General features: G+C 35.6%; 1 protein-coding gene, 2 long non-coding RNA genes and 1 pseudogene across 3 annotated transcripts in view; 2 read left to right on the top strand and 2 right to left on the bottom strand.

Moving 5' to 3' along the window:
* The first annotated feature begins 5,326 nt into the window (after positions 1-5,326).
* Positions 5,327-10,873, top strand: LOC127168039 (butyrophilin-like protein 8). Its single transcript, XM_051114536.1, has 8 exons — positions 5,327-5,604; positions 5,719-5,772; positions 6,841-7,200; positions 7,609-7,737; positions 7,818-7,838; positions 8,035-8,073; positions 8,611-8,652; positions 8,779-10,873. The coding sequence occupies exons 2-8, from the start codon at positions 5,721-5,723 to the stop codon at positions 9,372-9,374; spliced, it is 1,239 nt and encodes a 412-aa protein (XP_050970493.1). The 5' UTR covers positions 5,327-5,604; positions 5,719-5,720; the 3' UTR covers positions 9,375-10,873.
* Positions 10,874-13,247: 2,374 nt separating this feature from the next.
* On the bottom strand, positions 13,248-17,226 carry LOC127168041 (uncharacterized). Its single transcript, XR_007828059.1, has 3 exons — positions 16,918-17,226; positions 14,330-14,436; positions 13,248-13,756 (listed from the first exon to the last, which is right to left on the bottom strand). It is a non-coding gene; the product is annotated as an uncharacterized LOC127168041 (long non-coding RNA).
* The window catches only part of LOC127168033 (butyrophilin-like protein 8), a 14,333-nt pseudogene continuing 3,998 nt past the window's right edge, over positions 14,389-24,723 (top strand).
* Positions 19,837-24,723, bottom strand: part of LOC127168040 (uncharacterized) — a 16,036-nt gene continuing 11,149 nt past the window's right edge. Inside the window, exons 3-4 of the long non-coding RNA XR_007828058.1 lie at positions 20,419-20,460; positions 19,837-19,972 (exon numbers count right to left, since the gene is read on the bottom strand). This is a non-coding gene — a long non-coding RNA (uncharacterized LOC127168040). The remainder of the gene's footprint in view (positions 19,973-20,418; positions 20,461-24,723) is intronic.

Genomic DNA, 24,723 nt, shown 5'->3' with positions numbered 1-24,723 from the left:
TGTGAACGGGAACAGCTGTCGCTGCCATTAGATGAGCGCTATCCGTAGCCATCGCCATTGCTTGAGCGCGCTCCAGCGTGGCCGCCATTTCACGAGCGAGCCAGGCGGTCAGCGGTTCCGTGGCGTCGCGCTCCTCATCCGCGACGCCCACAGTAAATGGCGAGCCCACAGACAACAGAGCAAAGTCCAAAAAGTCAGCCAGGGATGAGCGCGGACCCTCGCGTCTCAGTCTCGTTTTTAAAGGATCATTTATGCCATCGCAGAATATTTCAATTATGATACAGTCCAGGAGGGTGGAATGGTTTGAAATGGCCAAAAACTCACGGATGTGTTGCTCGAGTGTGCGTGGTCCTTGTTTAATCCGGAAAAGAATCCTGTCGGTGTCCATATCTGTCGATTGTCCGGGGGTGAAGCTGCTGGATCCTGTTTCGACGGAGTATTCTGTAACGTTGAGTGAAAGGCGAGAGGCGAGTGGATCCATCTGCGAGCTTTTATTGAAGGGATGAGACAGATACATAGTCAAACAGGCAGGGTCAAAACAACAGCAAACAGGTATATCAAAGGCAAGGCGTAGGGATAAATCCGAGAAACGAGCAATAGTCCAATGGGCAGGCGGAGAGACAGACGAAACGAGATGGCCAGGTGAGGGAACAAAACACAGGGGAACTAGGGAACAAGGTAACTAGGAGACAAGCGAACTAGGAACGATAAAAATGCTAACCACAACAACAACAACAACAACAACAACAACAATACTCCGTGGCTAGCATGGGGAAAGACCGGGGCTTTTATAGCGCGCCTGATTGGCCACAGGAGTCGACGCAATCAGCGCGATGGGTGATGGGAGTAGTAGTCCGGGGTGCAATGCAACAGCCTGTGTGTAGTGACAGGGTGAGAGCGACATCTAGCGGTGAGCGGACCGCAGGACACCGACCAGATTCGTAACAGTTTGATCCTTGGATCTGACATGTTTGTTTCTTTAACAGATTGATAATGCTGATCTGAATATTGCGATCCATTTATTGTCAATTTCTTTTCATCAAATAAAAAGCAAACAACAAAAACAAAGAACCATCCATTCCAGTCCAACCACTTATGAGTTAACTTGAGAGCATGAATACATTATGCCCCCTCATACGGGTGTGATCACAACAACCAAAAGATGGCTCATACACTGGGGTTTATGGGATTTAGTTATAGGCTGTAAAGCTGCAAGACAAAATAAAACCCCAAGTATCATAACAGTCTAGTCCAATATATTCTCAAGTCTTTGTCATCCAGTGTAAAGTACAAACTGACATCAAACTGACATTTTAGGAAAACATTAACATCATGATGCAAAGCCTGTTGTGAATGTGAACATACATCAACAGGAGCACTAATGTGAATGCCATTTCATGCTGACTTTTTTTTTGTTTTGTTTTTTAACCTTAATTATTTATATTCAATATTTTGCTATATATTTTATTATATATCTTGGGTTGAGTTTAAAATAATTTGGAATTTCTTTCTCAGATCCACCAGATTCATCAGGTCCATGGAAAGCTCTTTTCCTCTCCATTCTTATCTGTGCTCTTCTGGGTTTGGTTGGGTTTATTCTCTACAAATATAGACAGAAACTGACAGGTACAATCTAGTTGAAAGATTTTATTTGCTGTGTTTGTTTGTTTGTTTTATGCATCTCATGTTTTGATATTTTTAAACTGTTTTGCAGGAAGGAAACCAGCAGATGAAAGTAAGTAACATGAACTCATTCAACATCTAAACACAACCATGAATCAGATGCTGACACACAGTGTTTCTGGAAGAAGAATTTATTCTTTTTTTTCCTCATTTCTGCACTTTTCAAAAAAAAATCCATAAAATAGGGCAAAATGTACTGTACTAATGTGAAGGAATTTTCTGTATTTTCAAATGATTTGTTTTTCATTTTAGTTGTGAGAGACATAAATATAGAAGAACTGAGGAGACATGCAGGTATGATGATCTCAGTTATACATACACAGCTGCATATAGGTCTGTGTGTAAATCTCAGATACATGAGGATTAATAATTGTACTGATGTATTTTTTCCTCACAGTTGAGATCACTATTGACCGTGAGGATTCACATCCAGATCTGACGGTTTCTGAAGACTGTAAAATGGTGAGGGACGGTCCAGGGTATAATCACACTGGAGAGGGATTTCCATATCAATTATGTGCGTTTGGAGCCCAAAGATTCACCTCTGGTCGTCACTATTGGGAGGTAGAACTGGCACAAGAAAATTCACCTCCTAAAAACTACTGGTTAATTGGTGTGGTGAAAGATGGAAATTTTACTCTAAGAGACAGATCTGCTTTAACTCCATCAAACGGTTACTGGTTCTTGTGTTCAGACGGTCCTAATGGTTTTCACACCAACACTGACCAATCACTTACATTGTCACTGACACCGAGACCTGAACGACTGGGAGTTCTGTTAGATTATGATGAGGGTCAGTTGTCATTTTACAACGTGAAAGAGAGTAAACATCTCCTGACCATGAAAACCACATTCTCTGGATCAGTCGTTCCTCTGTTCAATCCTGGTGTTGGTGATCATAGTGCACTTTCAATTCTGGATTGCCCAATATTTGTAGAGTCAAGTAACCTTTTGAGTTTTTACAGCTCAGATGCCTGACTAACGTGCCTAATGTCCACAAAAACACTAATCTTCAGTCTCAAGGTCATAGGTTTGATTCCCAGTCTGTTTACATAACATATTTCTGTTATTTGGTCAAACTGTTCAAATCGTCGTAAAGACTTCAAGTGTGTGTAGAACAGGAATGGACATCTCTGTACTGGAGGTTCACTGTCCTGCGGAGTTTAGCTCTAAGTCAAACACACCTGAAGATTTCAAACAATGTCTTCAGGATTACTAGAAAATAACATGCAGGTGTGTTTGATTGGGAATGGAGCGAAACTCTGCACACTCCTAAAAATAAAGCTTCCAAAAGGGTGTTTTCACAGTGATGCCATAGAAGAACTATTACTGTTGCCCCAAATAACATTTCAGTTCAGAGTGAAGAACATTTAAAAAAATATAAAGAACCTTTTTCCACTATAAAGATGCTTTGTCCAATGAAAAGATTCCATGGATGTTAACCCTTGTGCAACCTTATAGACATTTTTTTTTGCCTGTGTTCATGCTAACTGCATAATTTTTGGCTCAGGTGTGTATTTTTATTAGAATTGTAATATTTCACCCTCATTTCCTTTAATAAATCTATTTTACTCTAGGTACAAAAAATAGTTCCTCTCAGCACATTTTGGACATGTCCTCATTGAAAACCATTAAAAATGCTATTTTTAATCCCAGGACCATTTAACTATAAAATGATAAATGATAATATTTGTTAACAGACTTTCATTCTGTTGGCAAGGCTTTAAAATTAAAATTTGTACAAAAATTGGTGCAATTTTTTTGGTGCCATTTTTTTTTTCAAAGTTTGGCATATAAAGCAACACCAGCGGAGCTTTGCTGGAACCTAATGGGAAAAGTTTGGTACTGCACCCAAACAAAATCTTACTAAAAGTTCATGTTGTGTTCCATATTGTGTTCAAACGTCTATAACTTTTTGGGGTTCATTTTCTTCCCCCAATAATTGTTCAAGGGTCTTCTTTAAAATAAGACCTTAAAAACTTAAAATAAGAACTTAAGTCTGTACTCCCAAGCTTCATATTTTTATGAGAGTTTTTTGACATGGACTTTTTTTTTGTCGTCTAAACCTATGTGTAACTTTGTTAAACTGACACACAAGTGTTAAAGGTTTTTCACTAAAACATCAATGCTAATAAACAAACTTTATTTTTAAGAGTGCAGGACCATTGTTGCTCATCCTTGCTGGAGAATCTTTGATTACCTGATGTTATAGTGTTGTAAAAATGGAAGTAGTTTTTTTTCCCCTTCTTTCTTGCTGAGCTTTTACACATTTTAATTTTCATTACTTTGCATTTTAAAGTAAGCTTCTGAATGTCTGGTCATCAATCATCAGATGTATGATAGATTGTGGTGCTTCTAATTAGGTGATACAGTATCACACAACAAGATCAAATTCTAATCTGATCATATATTTATGGGTCATTAGAATCTCTTATGTACTGAACTATGTATGTGTTTATGTGCACGTGGGAAAATCAGGTACAGTGTAGCCTGCTTAACATCATGTATTTACTTTTCATTCTAAACGGTGGAATAAATGCAAATATACACGTAAAGGTGCACATTTATCTTCTGTCTACAGAGATGATAAGGTGAATTGTTTTACAGTCTTTGTTTTCATTTTCAATTGTTTTTTAGACACATAAAAACGTGTCTTTCTCAAGCACTGAACTCTTTTCCATAATGGGGACTGGGGCTGTTTTAATATGATCTGTTTTGAAGTTTTATCAGTTTTAAGTGAGGAACAGAACTCAACCTGACACACACCAGACCAGCATTCTCAATACAGTCTCCAAACACAACAGCAGAAATGACTGACACTTGAGATGGAGGACTGACACTGAGATGGAGGATACTTGTTCAAAGATGCCGTTCAGCAGGTTGGTGTGCACCTTCTTTAAGGTGTCCTCATTTGTTTTCTTGCTTTTCTTCTATTTTGTCACATCACCAGCTGCTGATTTGGGGCAAAGCCATCAGTTGATTGGATTTGATGCTGTCAGAAAAACAAAATGCAAACATGTGATAAACTTGTTAACTGAAGATGAAAATTTCTGTTGCATGTAACACTGTGCCCTAATCGAGACTGATGCAAAATGTTTCAAAATATACCTATAAGAGACCAAGAAATTAACAGAGAAATGTTGTGATGTTCATGATCGTGGCTGCCTATGACAAAAACATTAAAGGATAGTGACCAAACTGCTCTAACATCACAGTTTGCAGAAATTCAAAGCAGAAACTGATGTTATTTCTTCTTTATCGATGGACTGAACGTTCCCTGACCTGACTGCTGGTCTCTCTGCTGGCTGTGCCATTCTGTAGAGAGTTGTGAATTTCAACATAAATGTGGCACAATACATTTGTAAATAGTTCATTGAATCAAATAGCCTACTATGAAACTCAACAAGCATTTCCTTAATGTCACTTATCATTTGCTTAATAAAACGAACCATATTTTCATTTCAAACTCTGTTCAATCATCAGACGCAGAAACAGTCATATTTTATGCTTTTCCCTTTAATATATATTTTTTTTACTTCAGTGGATCTAACAGGAGAAAAATTGACAAATCCTCGTCACGTGTCCATGTGGCGAGATCTGTGTGGATTTTCCGTTATTTTCCATCGCCTCACAACAGAACACACACACACATATGCATGTTCACATCTCAAATATTATTACACAAAATCACATCTAACAGAATATGACAGAATATCAATCTGGTGACGTCGGTTTTATTGGGGATCATTAGAAGCTTCATTGTTAGAAAACGAAAGTAAAACAGGAGGAAAATCAGGAGCACGTTTGGATTCTACCTGTTTTCGTTTATTTTATCGTTTGTTCTCCATTATTGTGTTGAACGCGTCTATAACCGCTCAAATTCATCTAAAATCAGATTAATGTGATTCAACGGACGAGTCGGTGAGTTTGTTTTCCTCATTGAAGAACAGTCTGATCGATTATATCTCTGTATCATTTATTTTGGTAATAATATCTTTCAGTGTTTGTTTTATTGAGTCTGCATATATTTCACAGGCATGTTGTCGATTATTGTCGCTTTACTGCTGAATCTCCTCATAGAGACTTCTGGTAAGAACACAGACACGTTTGGATTTCATTCAGTTTTAAGGCTTAAATATTCCACACAGGCCTGATGAGTTCAGCAAATGTTTAAACACATCGAATAATTCATATATGTGAACACTTTCTGTTAGATATTATGGCACTGGGTTATATATAGGATCTGCCTATGGAAGGTGATTTAAGGTGATTCACTCTCCACAAGGTCATACAATAACAAGCAGATTTCTATGTCTCTACCAGCAAACACACTGTAAAAGCCAGAATGCCAACTGTACATTTATATACATTTATTTTACAGTAGAGATCAATGACCAGTTGTTCAGAGACATTTAAAGTGAGAATTGCAGCCTGCCTTGTTGATTTTTTACCCCTATAGATGTAATGAATATGAAGTCTCACACATTAGTTACATTTTGCAGAAAGATTTTAATAGTCAATAGTGAAGCAGTGTATGAAGCACACACTGTAAAAAATAAAAACACAATTTGTTGAGTCAACTTAAAATAATTTTTTACCCTGCTGCCTTAAAATTCAGTCAACTAAAATAAGTTTATTCAACTTGAAATGTTAAGTTGTAGTAAGTAACAACTTAGATATTTGTGTTTGCTAAACTTAACAGATGGGTAAGTAACCCAGCTGCCTTAAAATTTTAAGTTGATTCAACTCAAATATCTAAGTTGCCGCTTAGTATAATTTAATATTTCAAGTTGAATAAACTTTTTTTGAGTTGACTGAACTTCAAATTTTAGGGCAGCCAGGTTACAAATTATTTTAAGTTGACCCAACAGATTGTTTTTTACAGTGCAGTTACTTAAGCATTCTGTTCATCCGTGCTGCAAATCCATGAATTCCACAGTCTGAGTGGGAAATCTTTAAGCCTCTTTAAGAAATTTTGGAATTTTCAATTTTCCCATTAGAATGACTGGATTTTGTTCACAAAGCAAGCTGAAAGCTGAGTAACAGTAAATGTGACCACATCTGAAATATATTAAATAAAAATATACATTATTCAGTAACTAATGCATATTTAACATTTAATTAATTCATAGTATATTTATTCCCTGTGTGTGTCAGTGTCGTTCACTGTAGTGGTTCCTGGTGATCCTGTAGTGGCTCATGTGGGATCCACAGTGATTCTGCCCTGCTGGATCAATCCTCCTGAGAACGCTGAAGCTCTGGAGATCCGCTGGTACCGAAAGAATCAGTTCAACAACCCTGTTCTCCACTATAAAGATGGGAAGATCCAGGACATCCATGAATGTTTCAGGAATCAAACCGCTTTGACTCCGCGGTCAGATCAGTCTGGTGGACTGAAGGATGGAGACGTCTCTCTACGGCTGGAGAAACTCACATTTCAGGATGAAGGTTCATTTCACTGTGAAGTGAGTGGAGAAAATTCATATGACAGCAAAGTAATAGATCTCAAAATCACTGGTGAGTCAAAAACTACAATTCAGTGTGTTTTCATTAATCTGCACCTCATTAAAGGAATAATTCTCCTGTAGAAATGACTCTCCCTCATGGTGCTCCAATCTCATATAATTTTCTTTCCACTGGTGTTTATCAAATCCAATAACAGTCATAACAGTCAATCATATCATAGTCAGTACTGTATATTCTCAAGTCTTTGTCGTCCAGTAGGTTTTTGTTATTATTTTAGGAAAATCATGATGCCATTGCCAAGCTTGGTGTGAACATACATGAACTGAACATGAGCACTAATGCGACTGGCATTTCATGCTGACATTCATTGTTGCTTTTGTAGTTGTTTTGTCTAGCTTTATTTTTATCATTTCTATATTTTGCTGTATATTTTATTATGATTTACATATTTCATTTCAGAGAGGAGTTCTGTCTCAGATCAGTCAGATTCATCAGGTCCATGGAAGGCTCTTTTCCTCACCTTTCTCATCTGTGCTCTTCTGGGTTTGGTTGGGCTGATTCTCTACAAATACAGAAACAAACTGACAGGTACAATATGGTTGAAATTTTAAAGATTTGGTTTTTGTTTCATACATCTCATGTGTTGATATTTGTGATCTGTTCTGCAGGGAAGAAACCAGCTAAAGAAAGTAAGTAACATCAACTCTGACAGCATTACTGGGAGAAAATGCCTGCTTCTGAGAAGACTTTTCTTAGCTAAAGAAGTGTGTGTTTTATGGTAGTCAATGCCTGAGAGGGTTAAAATGTAATTTAATGTGGTTTTCAGAGTTTGTATTTGTGAACCAGACTGATAAAGTTTGCACTGAAATTTTACTCTCATTTTAGTTTGTGGGAAAGAAATTATGGAGAAACTGAAGAAAGAAGGTATTTGAAGACTTTTGTTGTTTGCTTTATTTTATAATAACTGTAACTGCTGAAATGATTTACTAATGATTACATAAATGTCTATTTATGTTATAGCAGACAATAACATCAATATGACAGGTTTGCTGAGTCTGAGTGGAATGTGCTAGATGTGAGGAAATAGCCTAAAGTATCCACACATGTTAAACATAAACCAGCATTTTCATTTCACAGCAGTTATAGCCAAATATTTATAAACCAGTCATTTCATACAGTGACATCCAGAGATCTGAAAGCATCAGTGAAAATGCTTCTGTTTTGTATTTTTACAATTTACCATATCATATATCATAATTCTAAGTTATTCTAAGTCATAATAATAAGTTATTTTATCAGAATAAAGAGCCTCTGTGTGACACTCCCACAGTCAGGCAATTATTAATACTGTTATTAACATTATTTACTTTCAATAACAAACTCATTTGTTGTATATTGATACTGTAGATGTTCTCATATATAGCTGTAGTTCACTCACAAATTATATCTTTTATATTTCAGTTGTAGGATACGTAAATATAGAAGAACTGAGGAAACATGCAGGTAAGGCATCATCTCATACATCTTTCATCATTTAATTTATATAAGAATATATTTCATAATATATGTGTAAATACCATTGCACATTCATGAGCATTACTAACTGCTTTATGTATGTTTTCCTCACAGTTGAGATCACTATTGACCGTGAGCGTTTACATCCAGATCTGACGGTTTCTGAGAACCGGAAAATCATGAGGGGCGGTCCAGAATATAAACACACTGGAGAGGGATTTCCATATGAATTATGCGCATTTGGAGCCCAAAGATTCACCTCTGGTCGTCACTATTGGGAGGTAGAGCTGGCACAAAAAAATACCCCTCCTAAAAACTACTGGTTAATTGGTGTGGTGAAGGAGGGAACTTTTACTTCAAGAGACAGATCTGCTTTAACTCCATCAAGTGGTTACTGGTTCTTGTGTTCAGACGGTCCTAATGGTTTTCACACCAACACTGACCAATCAGTCACATTCTCACTGACACCGAGACCTGAACGACTGGGAGTTCTGTTAGATTATGATGAGGGTCAGCTGTCATTTTACAACATCAAAGAGAGTAAACATCTCCTGACCATCAGCACCACATTCTCTGGATCAGTCGTTCCTCTGTTTAATCCTGGTGTGGGTGATGAGAGCATGCTTAGAATTCTGGATTGCCCAAAACCTGTAGAATCAGCTGAAGAGTCCAGTCAACCTTTACTGAGTAATAACAGCTCAGATGGCTGACTGACCACTGCAGTGTTTAAACTGGATGTAAAGAAAGACCTATGTCCAAAATCTTCATCGGTTTGCATGACATATTTCTGGTATTTGGGCAAAATGTTCAAGTTATCGTAAAGACCTCAAGTGTGTGTAGAACAGGGATGGACAACACTGGTCCGGTTCACTGTCCTGCTGAGTTTTGCTCTAATCCCAATCAAACACACTTAAAGAATCTAACAAAAATCTTTAGGATTACTAGAAAATTACAGGCAGGTGTGTTTGATTGGGGATGGAGCTAAGTTTCCAAAATTGTGTTTTCACAGTGATCCCATAGAAGAACTATTACTGGTTCCCCAAAAAACATTTCAGTTCAGAGTGAAGAACATTTAAAAAAAATATAAAGAACCTTTTTCCACTATAAAGATGCTTTTGTTCAATGGGAAAATTACATGGATGTTAAAGTTTCCTCATGAAACTGTTGATGCCAATTAAGAATTTTTATTTTTAAGAGTGCAGGACCATTATTCCTCATCCCTGCTGGAGAATCATTGATTAACTGATGTTATAGTGTTCTAAAAATGCAAGTTTAGTTTTTTTTTTTTTTTTTTAAACACATTTCAATTTTCAATATTTTGTACTTTAAAACTCTTCTTAATGTCTGTTCACCAGTCTTTATGGAACAGACGACAATTTAATTGTGTTGTTTCTAATTAAGTGATACAGTACAAGATCAAATCAACTGCTGCACATTCTAATCTTCCCTGATTTATGGGTCATTAGATACTCTTATGTACTGAACATGCATATGTGCATGTGGGAAAATCAGCGTAGGCTGCTTAACATCATGTATTTACTTTTCATTCTAAACGGTGGAAAAATGTAACGGAAAAAATGTGAATGTAAATGTAATGGTGCACATTCATCTTGTGTCTACACAGATGAGGAGGTTCATTGTTTTACAGTCTTTAGCATAAAATAAAGGGTCTTTCTCAAACACTGAATTCTTTTCCATAATGGGGTCTGTGACTGTTTCAATATGATCTAACTGTTTTAAAGTTATAGTTTTGAGTGAGGAACATGACTCAACTTGACACACCAGACCAGCAATCTCAATACAGACTCCAAACACAACAGCAGAAGTGACTGAGTGTGAGATACCTGTACAAAGATGCTGTTCAGCAGGCCGATGTTCACATTCTTCATGGCGTCCTCATTTGATTTCTTGCTTTTCTTCTTCTTGGTCACATCATCAGACGCCATCTTGTGGAGGACTTATTCTGATATAAGACTTTAAAACCAAGAATATGATATAAGAAAAAACTAAGTGAAAGCAACTGATTATTATTGGGAGTTTTTTTGGTCATCAATGCAGATGTTTCCTTACCTGTCTGTAGGTGGTGCTCTATATGTTTTCTGTGCCATTCTGTAAGAGATAATCATTCAATAAGAGATAATCAGAGTGTGTGATTATCAACATAAATATGGCACAATACATATGTAAATAGCTAAATTAACATACTATGCCAAAGTCACAAATTTTGTTTTGTTATTTTTTATTTTGATTTCAAGCTCTGAAGATCTTTAAATCATAACGTTTGTATTTATAAAAATAATAATTTATAATAAATGCAAAATACAAACCTTGATTTCACTATGTTAATAAGCAACTTCTATTTGGGTGTCTGTTGTGCTCATCATCAGTCAACATTGTCGTACTATTGATCTAAATATCACATACTGCAGGTTTTTTCCTCTTTTTTTGTTTGTTTTTTTACAGTCAATATAATGGGAAAAAAATGGGGAAAAAAAAGTAATACACATCACATGCGATGAAATTTCTAATTCTGACTCAATCCCCTCAACGTTGTGTATTAGGATTACTGTGGTTGTAAATTGTTCGCATCACTAGAGGGTGCCTGGGGGTATCAAAAAGGAGTCTGGGGAGAAAATAAAGAATGCGAAGTAAGCTGGCACCCAGTTCAAGCCAAGAGGTGTGTGTATTAAATCAAGGGCAAGCATTAGGCATAATCAAATAGAGAGAAACTAACAGGTAAAATCTGGTTAAAAGTTTTAACATCAATTTATCTTTAGTTTTTGTGTGTCCATCGTTTTGTGTGTTGACATTTTTGATCTGTTCTGGAGTAGTAGTAACATGAACTTCATTCATCATCTAAACAAGAGTGAGGAAAAAATGGTTACAAATCACAATTTCTAAAATATCTATTTCAACATGAGTAAACTGATCTTTAATCACTGTGCTCATATTTTCAGCATCGTCTTACATGTGAGCAAATATTTTTAAGATTCTGTGTCAAATGCAAAGAAATTCAACTTTTAAAACACGTGTATTAACACACATGCTGTATGTGTTCATACTTGCATTATTTTTTTTAAACATGTCAAAAAAAAAAGTCTTTCAGCCCAAATGCAGCCAATAGACACCCGATACTGTCTGTCGTCATTACTGTAAGAAGGAATGGTTGAGGTTGGTACAGGATGTCTGTGTCACTCACGCACACACAAGGGGATGGAGGAGACGAGAGATGAGTGGCAATCCAATTCAACAATTTATTAAATAAAGTCTTATTTAAAAGGCAAAGCATCAAACAGTGAAAGAGGTTCTTAACTGAAGTCCAAAAGTCCAGTAGGAGAGCCACGCCACATCGAAACAGCATCAAAGGAAGGAGAGTCAGATTCAGTGGTCGATCGAGTGGGTGGTGCCACCGGAGGTGTGGCAGATGAAGGTGGCTGTGGTGAATGCCTGACAGTCTGCAACTTTGTGTATGCACATCATTACATATATTACCATCATCATTTGAATGTGTGGTGGACGTGACCTGACAGAGTACAAATACTGCTGTGATGTTCTTTCCTATCTCATTAAATAATACTATCCAAATGAAAAATATCCAAAAACATATTTTCATAATTGTTTATTTATATTAAACATCTTTCAACAGTCAAAACATAATTCTTTCTAATTCTATTGCTATGATTTTTGAACCAAGAACACTTCCCATAACATATTCCAAAGTCACTGTAGCCACCCGGATCCAGTCCGTATCGCTTTAATGATCTTCAACTTCTTTAAGTTCAATAAACACACAAAAATGAACCACTGAACTTCACACACCTCCGCTCAACCATGACTTGACCTGTGGTCGAAAGGCGATGACGTAACACACAGGTAGGCACGCAATCACATGATTATGATTGGTCAATTGATAAGATGAAATCTGATTGGCTAAAAGTTCTATTCCTCCTGAATTTACGGGAGCTCAGACTCATGACTCTTTTAAAACTCAGCTAAGACATATATATTTTTAATCTAGCTTTTGCTTATTACAGTTTATTATTTTGTTATTTGGAATTCAGACAAGACTGACATTTAAGATAAAATGTACAATCAGAAACAAGTATCCTAGAGAGCTGTGTAAGTGCAAATATGATTAATAATTGTTGCCTTTTTTTTCCACAGTTGAGATCCCCTAATGTGATCATGAACGTTTACATGACTAAATGACCATGACAGAAACTAGAAAAAAACATGTTCAACTGGATGAGAGCCATTTCACTGTTCTATCATTTCTGCATTTAGGAAAAAATACAAAATAAAATAAAATAAAATACACAGCAACTGAAATTCGTCATAGACTCTGTACTGCAATCTACAGGGTTGTTAAACTTTAAATATACAGTATAATTGCAGTATACAGTACATTAAGTGTACTATGTACAGTAAAACCATCCAACTTGCAGTTGGCAACTTGATTTGCATGCACTGTATTTTTGCAGAACTGGGAGGTGACTGCCTGCTAGATAAAGTCTTTTATCAGAGGGGAACAAGAAATTGCCATAGTACTGTAAATATAGTCATTGTCAATGCAGGTCGGCTTTACATTTATTTATTTATTTTTCTGTGTACATACCAAACATTTTAAATGCTTTTCATCTACTGTAAGCTCACTTTACAGTTGCGTAATGAAAAAAAAAAAAAACTTCTTAATGCTCACTGTTGTATTTTACTGTATGCACACTTTCATTTGTGTTTACTGTATTCCTGATTGTCAAAAAGAGGTATTGCAACATAGTTTTGAATTGATCTTACTAAAGTTTGCTAAGCAGGGGAATAGTCTGTGTATTTTCAGTGTGTGTCATCTGAGGCCAAAGGTTAATTTTTACAGGAGAAAATATATTTTTGACTGAAATATTTGATCATCTTGATACAAGAGCAGATGAATGACTGACACTTGAGATGGAGTGTGAGATTCCTGTCCAAAGACATTGTTCAGCAGGTTGGACTACACCTTCTTCATCACGTCCTTGCTTGATTTCTTGCTTTTCCTCTTTTTGGTCACGAGAGCGAGAGGTTTCTGGAGTCATCAGCTGACTGGGCGGATTTGATGCTGTCAGCAAGACAAAATGCAAACGTGTCAAACTTACTAACTGAAGACTGAAGTTTCTGTTTCATGCAACACTGTTTTCTAACCAGGAAGGATGTGGTATGGTTCAATATAAAAATAGACCTAAGTGACAAATAAAAAATAAATAAATAAATAAATCACATGATGCTCTAACTTATAATAATTATGGCTGATTAGGACAAAAACATTAACGGGTTGTAAACAAACTACTTTGACATCATATGAACCAGTAGATGGAATAAGAATAAGAGACAGAGCGTTGAGATCAACATAAATGAGTTCAATATTTTAATGAAAAACATTCTAGCACCTTCACAAACATGATTTAAAATACAAGTTATATTAATTATTTTCCTTAATATGTATAATTATATAATAATTTTGGTCTTTTGCTAGTTCAAATGAACCATATTTTCATTTCAAACTGTGAAGCCCAAGCTATAACACTTCTATTAATAATAATAATAATAATAATAATAATAACAACAACAACAACAATAACAATAATCGGTTAACTTTTTAATAAAGTGTTAACTCATATGTAAAATTTCCCACCATCATGTGATGTTGTTTTCTTCTAGGGAAATGGACAAATTCTCATATCACTGGTCGAGGTGATGTGATCTGTGTGGACTTTCCATTGTATTCAAAACAGGCGCCTCCTAACACACACACACACACACAGCGCAAATATCATTACACAAAATCACATTTAACAGAATCACACATCTGATGTTACTGAGGAAACATCTGACCATTTAGAAAATGAAAGTAGCCTAACATGAAAATCAGGAACACGCTTGGATTCTTTACTGACTTGCGTCTATTGGAGCGTTTACATTTGATCACTGTGATTTAACGGAGGAGTCTTTGTCTCGGTGAGTTTGTTTTTGAAAAAATGACTATGATCGATCGTGTCTCTCATATCATTTAGGGGGAACTACTTTTTGTTTGAGGATCAGTAACTCAGTGGTTGTTTGTGTCAGATGTCTCAAACTGTGATAAACTGTATCCACTCATAGAAACTCTAAACCAAGAGCTCTGTGCACTGAAGCTCTGACATGAAGGGATGTGCATAAAACTTCTAACACATTAAGAAGTGTCTTTCTGCATTGCAAATACGATTTCATTCATGCACAAAAAACATCTTAAATGTGGGTCAGCACTACTCTTACACCGTGTCCTAACTACACGCGACGCGACGCCTCGACACGCGATAATAGGTATCTTTTCCTTAAGTTTTTGTCCTAACTAGCCGCGACGGCGACACGTGAAATTTCTATTTTAGACACGGTTTTTATTTTCGCAACGTCGCGCTGGAACAACAACATAAAAACCAATGACTGTGATAATCTCGGTACAGATTTTGTGCTTTATTCAAAGTTGAATGTGTCTAATGTGAGTTTGAATATTTTGTGTGACCTTTATAGCCATACTGAAAGCAACAACAAAAAGTCTACCTCAGATCTTGAAAATAAATAGTGTACTTTAAAACTGTGATCTCTATGCGAACCAACAAGTGTATTCCATAACAAAAAACAGTATCAGTCACTCAGTATGTACATTTAATAATGCTGAAAAGGTTTAATATTTAAATCTTTATGATCAAGTTTATGATCTAATGAATTCGATCATAAACTTGCCCATTTCGTCGGGAGTGCAGTGCCACTTCTGCCCTTCTGCCCTGGCTGTGATAACTGTCGCGTCGCGTGTGGTGTGGACACCCAAATTGCTTGTCGCTGGAATCTTGTCTTGTCGCCTGTAGTTAGGACACGGTATTAACATTGCATAAACCAACTGTATCTGACAGAAATAAGCTTTTCAGTATATTCATGCATGCATTCTCATGATTTGCTTAGAATGACCAAGACTGTGTTCATGTTCATTATAACGCTTAACTAGCTCTATTCAAGCTCTGTTTAAGGTGTCGAAAATCATTTTATTGTATTTCTTTTAAGGACCTGATATTCGGAATAAAACAACTGCTGTGTGTGGTTGTTTGAGTGTGTGTGTGTTTCTACTGTATGCCTGTCACATAAAGATTCTGTCTAGATGTGTTTGATATCCATTTTAATGTGAATTTTGGAATGCTGGATGCAAATGCCAAGATGCACATAAATTCTTTAATTAATTCATTCATTCATTAAAAAAAAAAAAAATAATTAAAAAAACTTTTTGTGTTTTTATCCAATAAGATGATATGCACATAAACTGGAAACACATACACAAAAACCTCTAAGCATGATTGCCTTAACAGAGGATGTGATTGGATGAATGGACTCTTTGCTTTCGAAGATGACTTCATTTTACTTTTGTTTTTTGGTTTTGGTCAGCAGTTATGAAAACATGAATGCTCGTTTCTTTTAGGGTTTTTTTTTTTTTTTTTTTTTTTTTTTTTTTTTTTTACAAATCGCTAGGATTTCTCAATACTAAAATCACTCTTCACCCAGTTCTTCTAACCATCTTGCAGCTTGACACAGCAGTTTATTTCACAATCAGAATGCTAAAACTACCAAAACACTTCATTAATGCCTCAAATCAAGTCATTTTTTCATAACTCTGGCAAAGGTCTAACTCTAACACACTTTATCACTCACACACACAACACCCTAAAAAACACTAATAAGTAGCAGTATACAATGTTTTTTTCTGTAAAATTTCTTTACAAAACAAGAATGATACTCTCTACTCTTTATAATTCACAGCAGTATATTTTTCATGTTTACATTACAGTACAAAGTGATTGCTCTTCTCCTTTCTCAAGGATGAAAGTGAAAGACTAACACTTGTGAAGATGTTCAGCTACATGCAACTGCTTTGATAGTATTTGATTTGTTACATTCAGAATATTTTTCTATATGATATTACTGTAGAAATGTTGCAAATTTAGGTCTCATTAATTTTTTTTTTTTTTTTTTACTGTGCTAAGTTTTGAACGGTTTTGACTTGGCTTGTATTGTAAATTTAGTTTTGGTGGTGTTTGTGTCTAAGTGAAGAAAGAATTCATGTAATTTGACAGATGTTGTCAATGAATGCATTTCGTGCCAAAGCAATGATAATTGATCCACAGTTTATTCCACATAGACTGATGTTGTGCTCGCTGTGTGAAGGGTTTTGAAAAAAATATTGAGAATGTGTCTTACCGATTGTAGAAAACTGTAATGCGGTGACTGTTGCCATTTCTACGTAAAAATCAGTTAAATCACGTAGCTTGAATGTTTTATAGTCTCTTGCGAGATACTAAAAAAACGAGTTGAAAGCGCTTTCCCTGAGCATTGAAATATGGACAAATGTGTTTTAGCATGTGGGCTTGAAGTTAGCATGATTGTAAAGTATCAAATTAAACTAGAAACAGTTACTTTAAGTTATGCAAGTCAAACACTTGTATCTTCAACACAATGATTGTTAATGATTAATCTTAAAATGGTCTTAAAATTTACATTGTTGCTCACAGTCACATGCCACTTCTACTGTAAGTTCACAACTGTGATGGGAGTGTACCAAAGCTCTTTTCTGACCTGTCAGACTGAGAGTGTTACAACACTTCCCCATCTACCCTATTCTGGAATCTCCCTCACAGTTTGTTTTATTTGAGTCTGTCTGTATTTTCACAGGGATGTTGTCGATTATTATCACTTTACTGGTGAATCTCCTCATAGAGACTTCAGGTGAGAACACCACAAACACATTTGGACTTCATTTTGTTTTATGGCCTCTGAGTAATTCATAGATGTGATCATTTTCTATTGGATGTGTGGCACTACATTACATATAGATGCACTAATGTTAGGGTAATGTGACACTAAACTTTACACTATCTCTACTACTCTTCACTTGACCACTACTTCAAAATATAAGCAGACTGCTTCTTAAAAACAACAACAACAACAACAACAACAAAACTATCCCACTAAATTACAGTTTATATGAGCCAAGAACTATTATTTATTATCCACAGATTCTGCATGACAAACTTGTACATGTTTCAAAATCTTCATCCTCACATAGCATTTTCGATCATGTGGATTCCTAATAAAACAGTGGTAAATGGGACTGCACCGTATATGGTAAATTAATAATTAATTTTCTGTGTGTGTCAGTGTCATTCAGTGTAGTGGTTCCTGGTGATCCTGTAGTGGCTCATGTGGGATCCACAGTGATTCTGCCCTGCTGGATCAATCCTCCTGAGAACGCTGAAGCTCTGGAGATCCGCTGGTACCGTCAGGATCAGTTCAAAAACCCTGTTCTCCACTATAATGATGGGAAGATCCAGGACATCCAGGAGGAACTGTACAGGAACCGAACCTCTTTGTCTCCGCGGTCAGGTCAGTCTGGTGGACTAAAGGATGGAGACGTCTCTCTACGGCTGGAGGAACTCACATTTCAGGATGATGGTTCATATCGCTGTTATGTTAGTGGAGAAAGCTCATATGGCAGTGAAGAGGTGATTCTCAAAATCACAGGTAAGCAAGCATCTACACCTCATTAAAGAAATAGTTCAACCTTAACATTAAATTTGTAAGTTCGTAAGACTGTAAGTGCACATGAAGTGTTCCATTTAGTAAAACCAATGACTTCCCAGGAAATCCCTTATATGGAGAGAGGCATCCAGCTATTGCTGTAACTGAATAACATCCAGAAAGAAATGTTCTGACTGATGAAACGTGAAAACAATTAACATGATTAAAACAATATATGGTTTATCTGTGTTCATCAAGCCATCTTGGCTATTTTCATATGGAAAATGTACATTTATAATGCAGTGCTAATCAATATAGCCTCTTTCTGTGATAAGAAGCCACTTGACATCATAATGGGAGCATGGAGTAAATATATGTTGTTATACTCCGTTATTGTTGTATTTTGACGCTATACCAGTGATAGGAGATTCAAACCTTTGCTAAGCTTTGAACTGAACTGAATTGAATTGGCTTCTCAAACTGATTCACGGTTTCCAAACCCATGGAAACCGTCGATGATGACACCTGCTGGTCAAAACTGTGTAAATGCAACAAAACTCAACAAACAGCTTTTAAAGTGAAATGCAATGTTTTATTGAAAGTTTATTAAATGCAATAAACAAATCATCAAATTCCATAAAATATGAAGTGTCTGTATAATGTGTTCTAGTAATGTGTTCTTGCAGCCCTGGCTTGTTTTTCTTGTTTTATGGATAGCCAATTAAAATAAAATAAAATAAAATAAAATTTAAAAAATCTACAAATGTTTAAAACGGATCTGGGCAAAAAGGAATTATAAAACACAAAGAAAATAACAATGAATTTGACTGATAGCATTACCCCCCCCAATAAATTATGATATATCATTATGATTTTTTTTTGTATGCAATATTGTGTAGCAAAAAATCTGATATTGTGACAGCCTTAACATACATTATATACACAGTACTGTGCAAATGTCTTAGGCCACTGGTATTTTCACCTACAAAAAAATGGTTTAAAGTCAGTTGTTTCTATCTTTTGCTGTAGTGTGTCAGTAGGAAATATCAGTTTACATTTCCAAACATTCATTTAGCCATTAATTGTAATAATCGGGTGAGATTTTTGTCTGACAACAGCCAGTTCTCCACACAAATCTGATCTCATCACCATCATCCAGTCTGTCTGGAACAAAATTAAAAAACAGAACAAACTGAGGCAGACTAAATCAAGAAGAACTGTGGCAATGTCTCCAAGATGCTTCAAGAAACCTACCTGAATCTATGAACTAATTTTGATTTAGTTAATAGAAGTTAATTGATAAAGCAGCAAAGGTAAAAGATTCGTGTTGGGTCCCGTTGGATCCTAATCCAATGCGGCTGTTATACTGTACATGATGAACTGTTTCAAGACCCTGGAGATTCTAAATTCAGAACATAATTAATGTGTTAGACAACATATTTACTGTTTGTAGTTTTTGTGTTGGAAAACATCTGCCTCTCCCTCCTCTCATCAGCTTTAGGATCCGCTCCTGTGTTGTTTCCAGAGCTTCTAGATGATGGGCGTGTGAACATCAGCTGCAGGTCCAGCGGCTGGCATCCAAAGCCCAGCGTCACATGGACGTCAGGTGATGGAAAGGTTCTCCATCCTGGAGGATCATCTCACAGTCGTGGAGCAGACGGGATGTTCTCTGTCCACAGCTGGACGGCCGTCTCTCGCTTAGACGCTCAACTGGTCTCATGTTCACTTTCTCTTAGAACTGGAAAGATAAAAGAAGGAAGACTGAATATACAGGGCATCATGCCTTCAGGTTAGAGAACATGGAAATTTGTAGAGAGCCCAAACAAAATGACTAAATTACTTTTTTACCCCTGTGACCTTACTTGAAGGTTGATTCCATCTTTAAGTTACATTTTATGCAAATTATCTATAAATATTTTTATTCTGCTCTGAAAATGACACAGTTTTCTTTGATGTCATTATTCTCTCTTACTTTTCAACCTTCCAGTCAATAAAATCTAACCAAATCACATACATCACTCCTGAAGAAAAATGGGTTGTGAACAGCATTTTAATAATTTGACATGTTTACAGATGTTTTTTTACCTTATCACTGTAATTGATTTATATATTTTGAATGTGTTTCTATTCATCTGGTTTCTGTTTCTCAGATTCATCAGGTCCATGGAAGGCTCTTTTTCTCACCTTTTCTATTTTTGCTGTCCTGGGTTTGGTTGGGCTGATCCTCTACAAAAACAGAGATAAAATAACAGGTATATTCTAGTTTAAACAAAGTGAAATGATTTTATCTTCAGACCATTTTTATGTTGGTATTTTATGCTTATGTGTTGTTGTTTTTTTTTCAGGGAAGAAACCAGCTAAAGAAAGTAAGTAAACTACACATACATTTTAACAACATATGAATTTGCTTCTATTGTAAGTCACTTTGGATAAAAGCATCTGCTAAATGATTAAATGTAAGTGTAAATGGATTTAGACCTAACCCTAACAGATCGGTAATTAAACCCTCCAAATGAAATTTTCTCTCATTTTAGTTTGTGAGGAGGAAACCTTGGTGAAACTGAAAAAAGAAGGTATTTGAAGAAGCTCATCTCTGCAATACTTTTAGAACTGCAGCTGCTGAAGTGACCTACTAAACATCAAATTAACTCTTGCACTTTTTTTTTGAGAAATCTTGCATTCACATAGTGTGAAGCAAGTTTTATGAGAAATGCATTTCCAGTACATAATATCTGTGGATGCTCACAATTACAGCTGTAGTTTCTCTAAAACCTGAAACTATTTGTTTTTCATTTTAGAAACAAATACAGAGGATCTAAATAAAAAAACAGGTACGACATCATCTCAGTTATACAGTACAGTACATCCATATATATCCATTGTTTGTTCCATCCTGTCCATCTCTCTTGCAGTGCTTCTTGATCACTCTCAGTCTGTACGATCTAATTAAAGTCAAAATGACACCAAATATAAAAACATAGCTACAAGCAGTAGGGATGCAACAATACAGTTAGTCCACGGTTCAATACATAATTCGGTTTTTAACCACGGTTTTCGGTTCGGTTGGGTTCTGATATCTTGCCACTTTAGTGTGGGTTTTTTTTGCAACAAATTAACAAAATACTTCCGTAAACCTCCGTACACTGGAAAAAGCGTGGTTTAGTACATCTCTGCTTAACTTTTCTTTTGAGAGAGTTATTATTTTTTCGATTTTTACGCAAAATAGAATGGGTTTCATTCATACTGAAAATCCAGATATGCGCTAATGACGTTCCGTTCCAGCTTCTCTAATATGGATAAAAGCATCACTATTGCTGTAACTGAATAAAAACAAGATGTAACGTCAAACGTTTTGAATGACGAAATGTAAGGACAATAAACCCTCGTCTGCAATAATATATGGTTTTATCTGTGTTCTTCAAGCCATCTCGTATATTTTCATAAGCCATTGCTAATCGACATACATAGAATATGAGTATAGAATTTATTGTCTGCCTCATTCTGTGATAAGAATTCACATAAGATCAAATAAGGAAGTTATTTCAAACACTGGACTGATGTTGTGAATTAAAAACAAGTCATAATGTTTTTTATAACTTTTGTTTTTATAACTCTTTTGTTGAGGTTTAGAAAGGCTTATCATTGCATGTCATTAGAATGGAAGATGCTCTCATGTGTTGCTTATCCAAATATAAGCGGGGAAGTGTTTTCTCATTTCAGCACGTAAAAATCGTGGCACACATACAGCAAATTCCGAGAGAAATAAAACAAGGAAGTTATATAAGTGCAAAACCGAAAAACCACAATTCACAAGCACATATTGAACTGTGGAGGTCGTACTGAACGGTTCGATATTACATTGAGTATTGTGACATCCCTAACAAGCAGCAATTACCGGGTTCAAGTGCTTTAAGAGTTTCATCACTTATATGCTGTCAGAGTGTAGGCCAAAAAAATCCAAAATAAACGAAAATGTCAGTAAATGTGCTAGATGGATGTATGTGAGCATTGCGCTTGCGTCTCACATATTTTGCAGCGTTTCGCACATGAAACCTATGTTTTTAAAACAGCGTGTCAAGTTAAAGAATCAGAAGACCACTGAGGCGGGGCAAGTGTTGCAAGGTTTTGTTTACAGTAACAAGTCTGCTTCCAGGGTTAAGTACATACTAGATCTCAGGCTAGATGGTGCATGAGGTGGGATTGTAGGTTTCTGACTGCTTGACTTTAGTGAAGTTGTTAAGCATTTGCATTAACTGTGAGGCTAGGCAAAAGTCCTGTTGGGGTACTAGCAAGCATAGGTGGCATACTCTTCATTGTACTAGTCATAACCTCTGACTAATGATCAGACCGACGAGTTTGTGACTGGGAGGTCCAAGTAAACTGCTGATGTACGCGACACGATTCTTAATTATTGAGCGAAATATAAAAAGTTATTTAGAATAATCAAGGTGTCAGAGCAATAATAATTAGAAATGGACCAATTAGCATTTCAACCCAAAATCGATGTCATAATAAAATTGAGTCAGATTAGCATTTAATTCGAATTAAATTACTTTGTGAAAAACCTAAAAATCACTCATTTGGTGACCATCTACTATATAAATACCATGATACCAATTTAAAAGGTTTAAATTTTCTAAGATAAAATGTGATGATTTTGCACATAAGCACAAAATGGATAAACATTACGAGAAGTGTGATGCTTGTGTCAGACAAACCAAAAACTGAAACAAGTTACTGGATTGACAATGAACTGTGCTTTTACATACATTTACATTTAATTACACAAAGTCTGGAGTATTTGTGAAGCGGATTAATAATTACGTTTTTTTTTCAACTGCTTTCAACACACAAAATCTTTACTTGTTACACGATTTCTGAAATCTGAACCTCATACCAAATCTGAAAAACCACACGCTAATTCTCGGCCTTTGACTCAGTTTTCAATTTCATAAAACACTAAAAACAAAACACAACACACAATTCTCTATGTAACACACAAAAATCTAACAGTTGAGTACATTTTTTATTAGGATTCTTTGATGAATCGAAAGATATAAAAATCAGCATTTATCTGAAATAAAAAGCTTTTGTAACATTATACACTATGCCATTCAAAGGCTTGGAGTCAGTATTTTTTTTTTCCAGGGACAGAAATTATATAAATTAATACTTTTATTCAGCAAAGATGCTTTAAATTGATCAAAAGCGATGGCAAAGACATTTATAATGTTACAAAAGATTTATGTTTCAGATAAATGCTGTTCTTCTCAACTCTCTATTCATCAAAGCCTGAAAAAATTCTACTTGGCTGTTTTCAACATCATAATAATAACAATAAATGTTTTTGGAGCAACAAATCAGATCATTAAAATGATTTCTGAAGGATCATGTGACTGGAGTAATGATGCTAAAAATTCATCTTTGAAATCACAGGAATAAATGAGATTTTAACATATATTATAACTGAAATAAATGAATAAATAATTGTTTGGCTTCAAACTTGCTTTCTTGTTTACTGTACATTTTTCAACATCTTTCTGCCAATTACTTTCAGTCCTGTACAGAAATGTACACAGGAGCTCATGAAAGAAGAGCTTTATGTTTTAAATCACTGTGTGTATATGATAGATCCAAAAATATAAAATGAAGGCAAAGGTGTTTGCAACGTATGAGAAATGTTTGCTTTTGAGACGTGTTTGTGATATTTTGAATGCAGTGCTTCATTCTGCAAGAGATGTGAGGCATTTTGCATTTTGTGTGTGCAGTTCTTGGATTTGTGTGTGAAGTTTTGAAAAATAGAGGCAAAGTTTTGAAAATGTGTGTAAGCAGTTGAAAAAACTGTAACCCTTCAATTGAAATTTTCTCGTTTTAGATTGTGAGGAGGGAACTCTGGAGAAACAGACAAAAGAAGGTATTTGAAGAAGTTTTGTTTTTTGCCATACTTAGAGCATCTACTTACACATACAGCATAACTACAGTACACAATAATTTTTTGTTCTATGTACAGTACATTTTGTAGCACATGTTTGTACACCGCCAAACTCATAATTGCCAAATTGATTTGTAACCAATTACTGTCTAGGGAACATAGAGAAAGTCTTTTGCCAGAAGACCAAGAAACTGCTATATTACTGTACACCTTAATGAAATTTGGTGCAGAGGATGCAGAATTTATATACATAGTTTTCACTGGACAGTAATTGAGAGTATATTGTATTATATTGTTTGATTCTGACAAGAATGTTACTGACTAAAATATTTGATTTTGACATGACAGTTTGAGGTTTGTAAAAATGTGTTGTGTATGTTGAGATTGTATTTATAGTTGTGAGAAAATGGTGCATTGAGTGTTAGCAATCGAGAAAAACTGTAAATAAACACCTTAGTTATAGCATAAGAAAACATGAATATAGTAACACATTTGGTGACTTTGAGTAGAGAATACCGTAGAGGTGAGTGGAAAACAGAATGAATAAAATAGCAAAA

The sequence above is a fragment of the Labeo rohita genome, chromosome 7 (assembly GCF_022985175.1).
Source record: "Labeo rohita strain BAU-BD-2019 chromosome 7, IGBB_LRoh.1.0, whole genome shotgun sequence".
Taxonomy (NCBI): domain Eukaryota; kingdom Metazoa; phylum Chordata; class Actinopteri; order Cypriniformes; family Cyprinidae; genus Labeo; species Labeo rohita.
The sequence above is the reverse complement of the archived record's forward strand: the minus strand, read 5'-3'. Positions and strand labels throughout refer to the sequence as shown.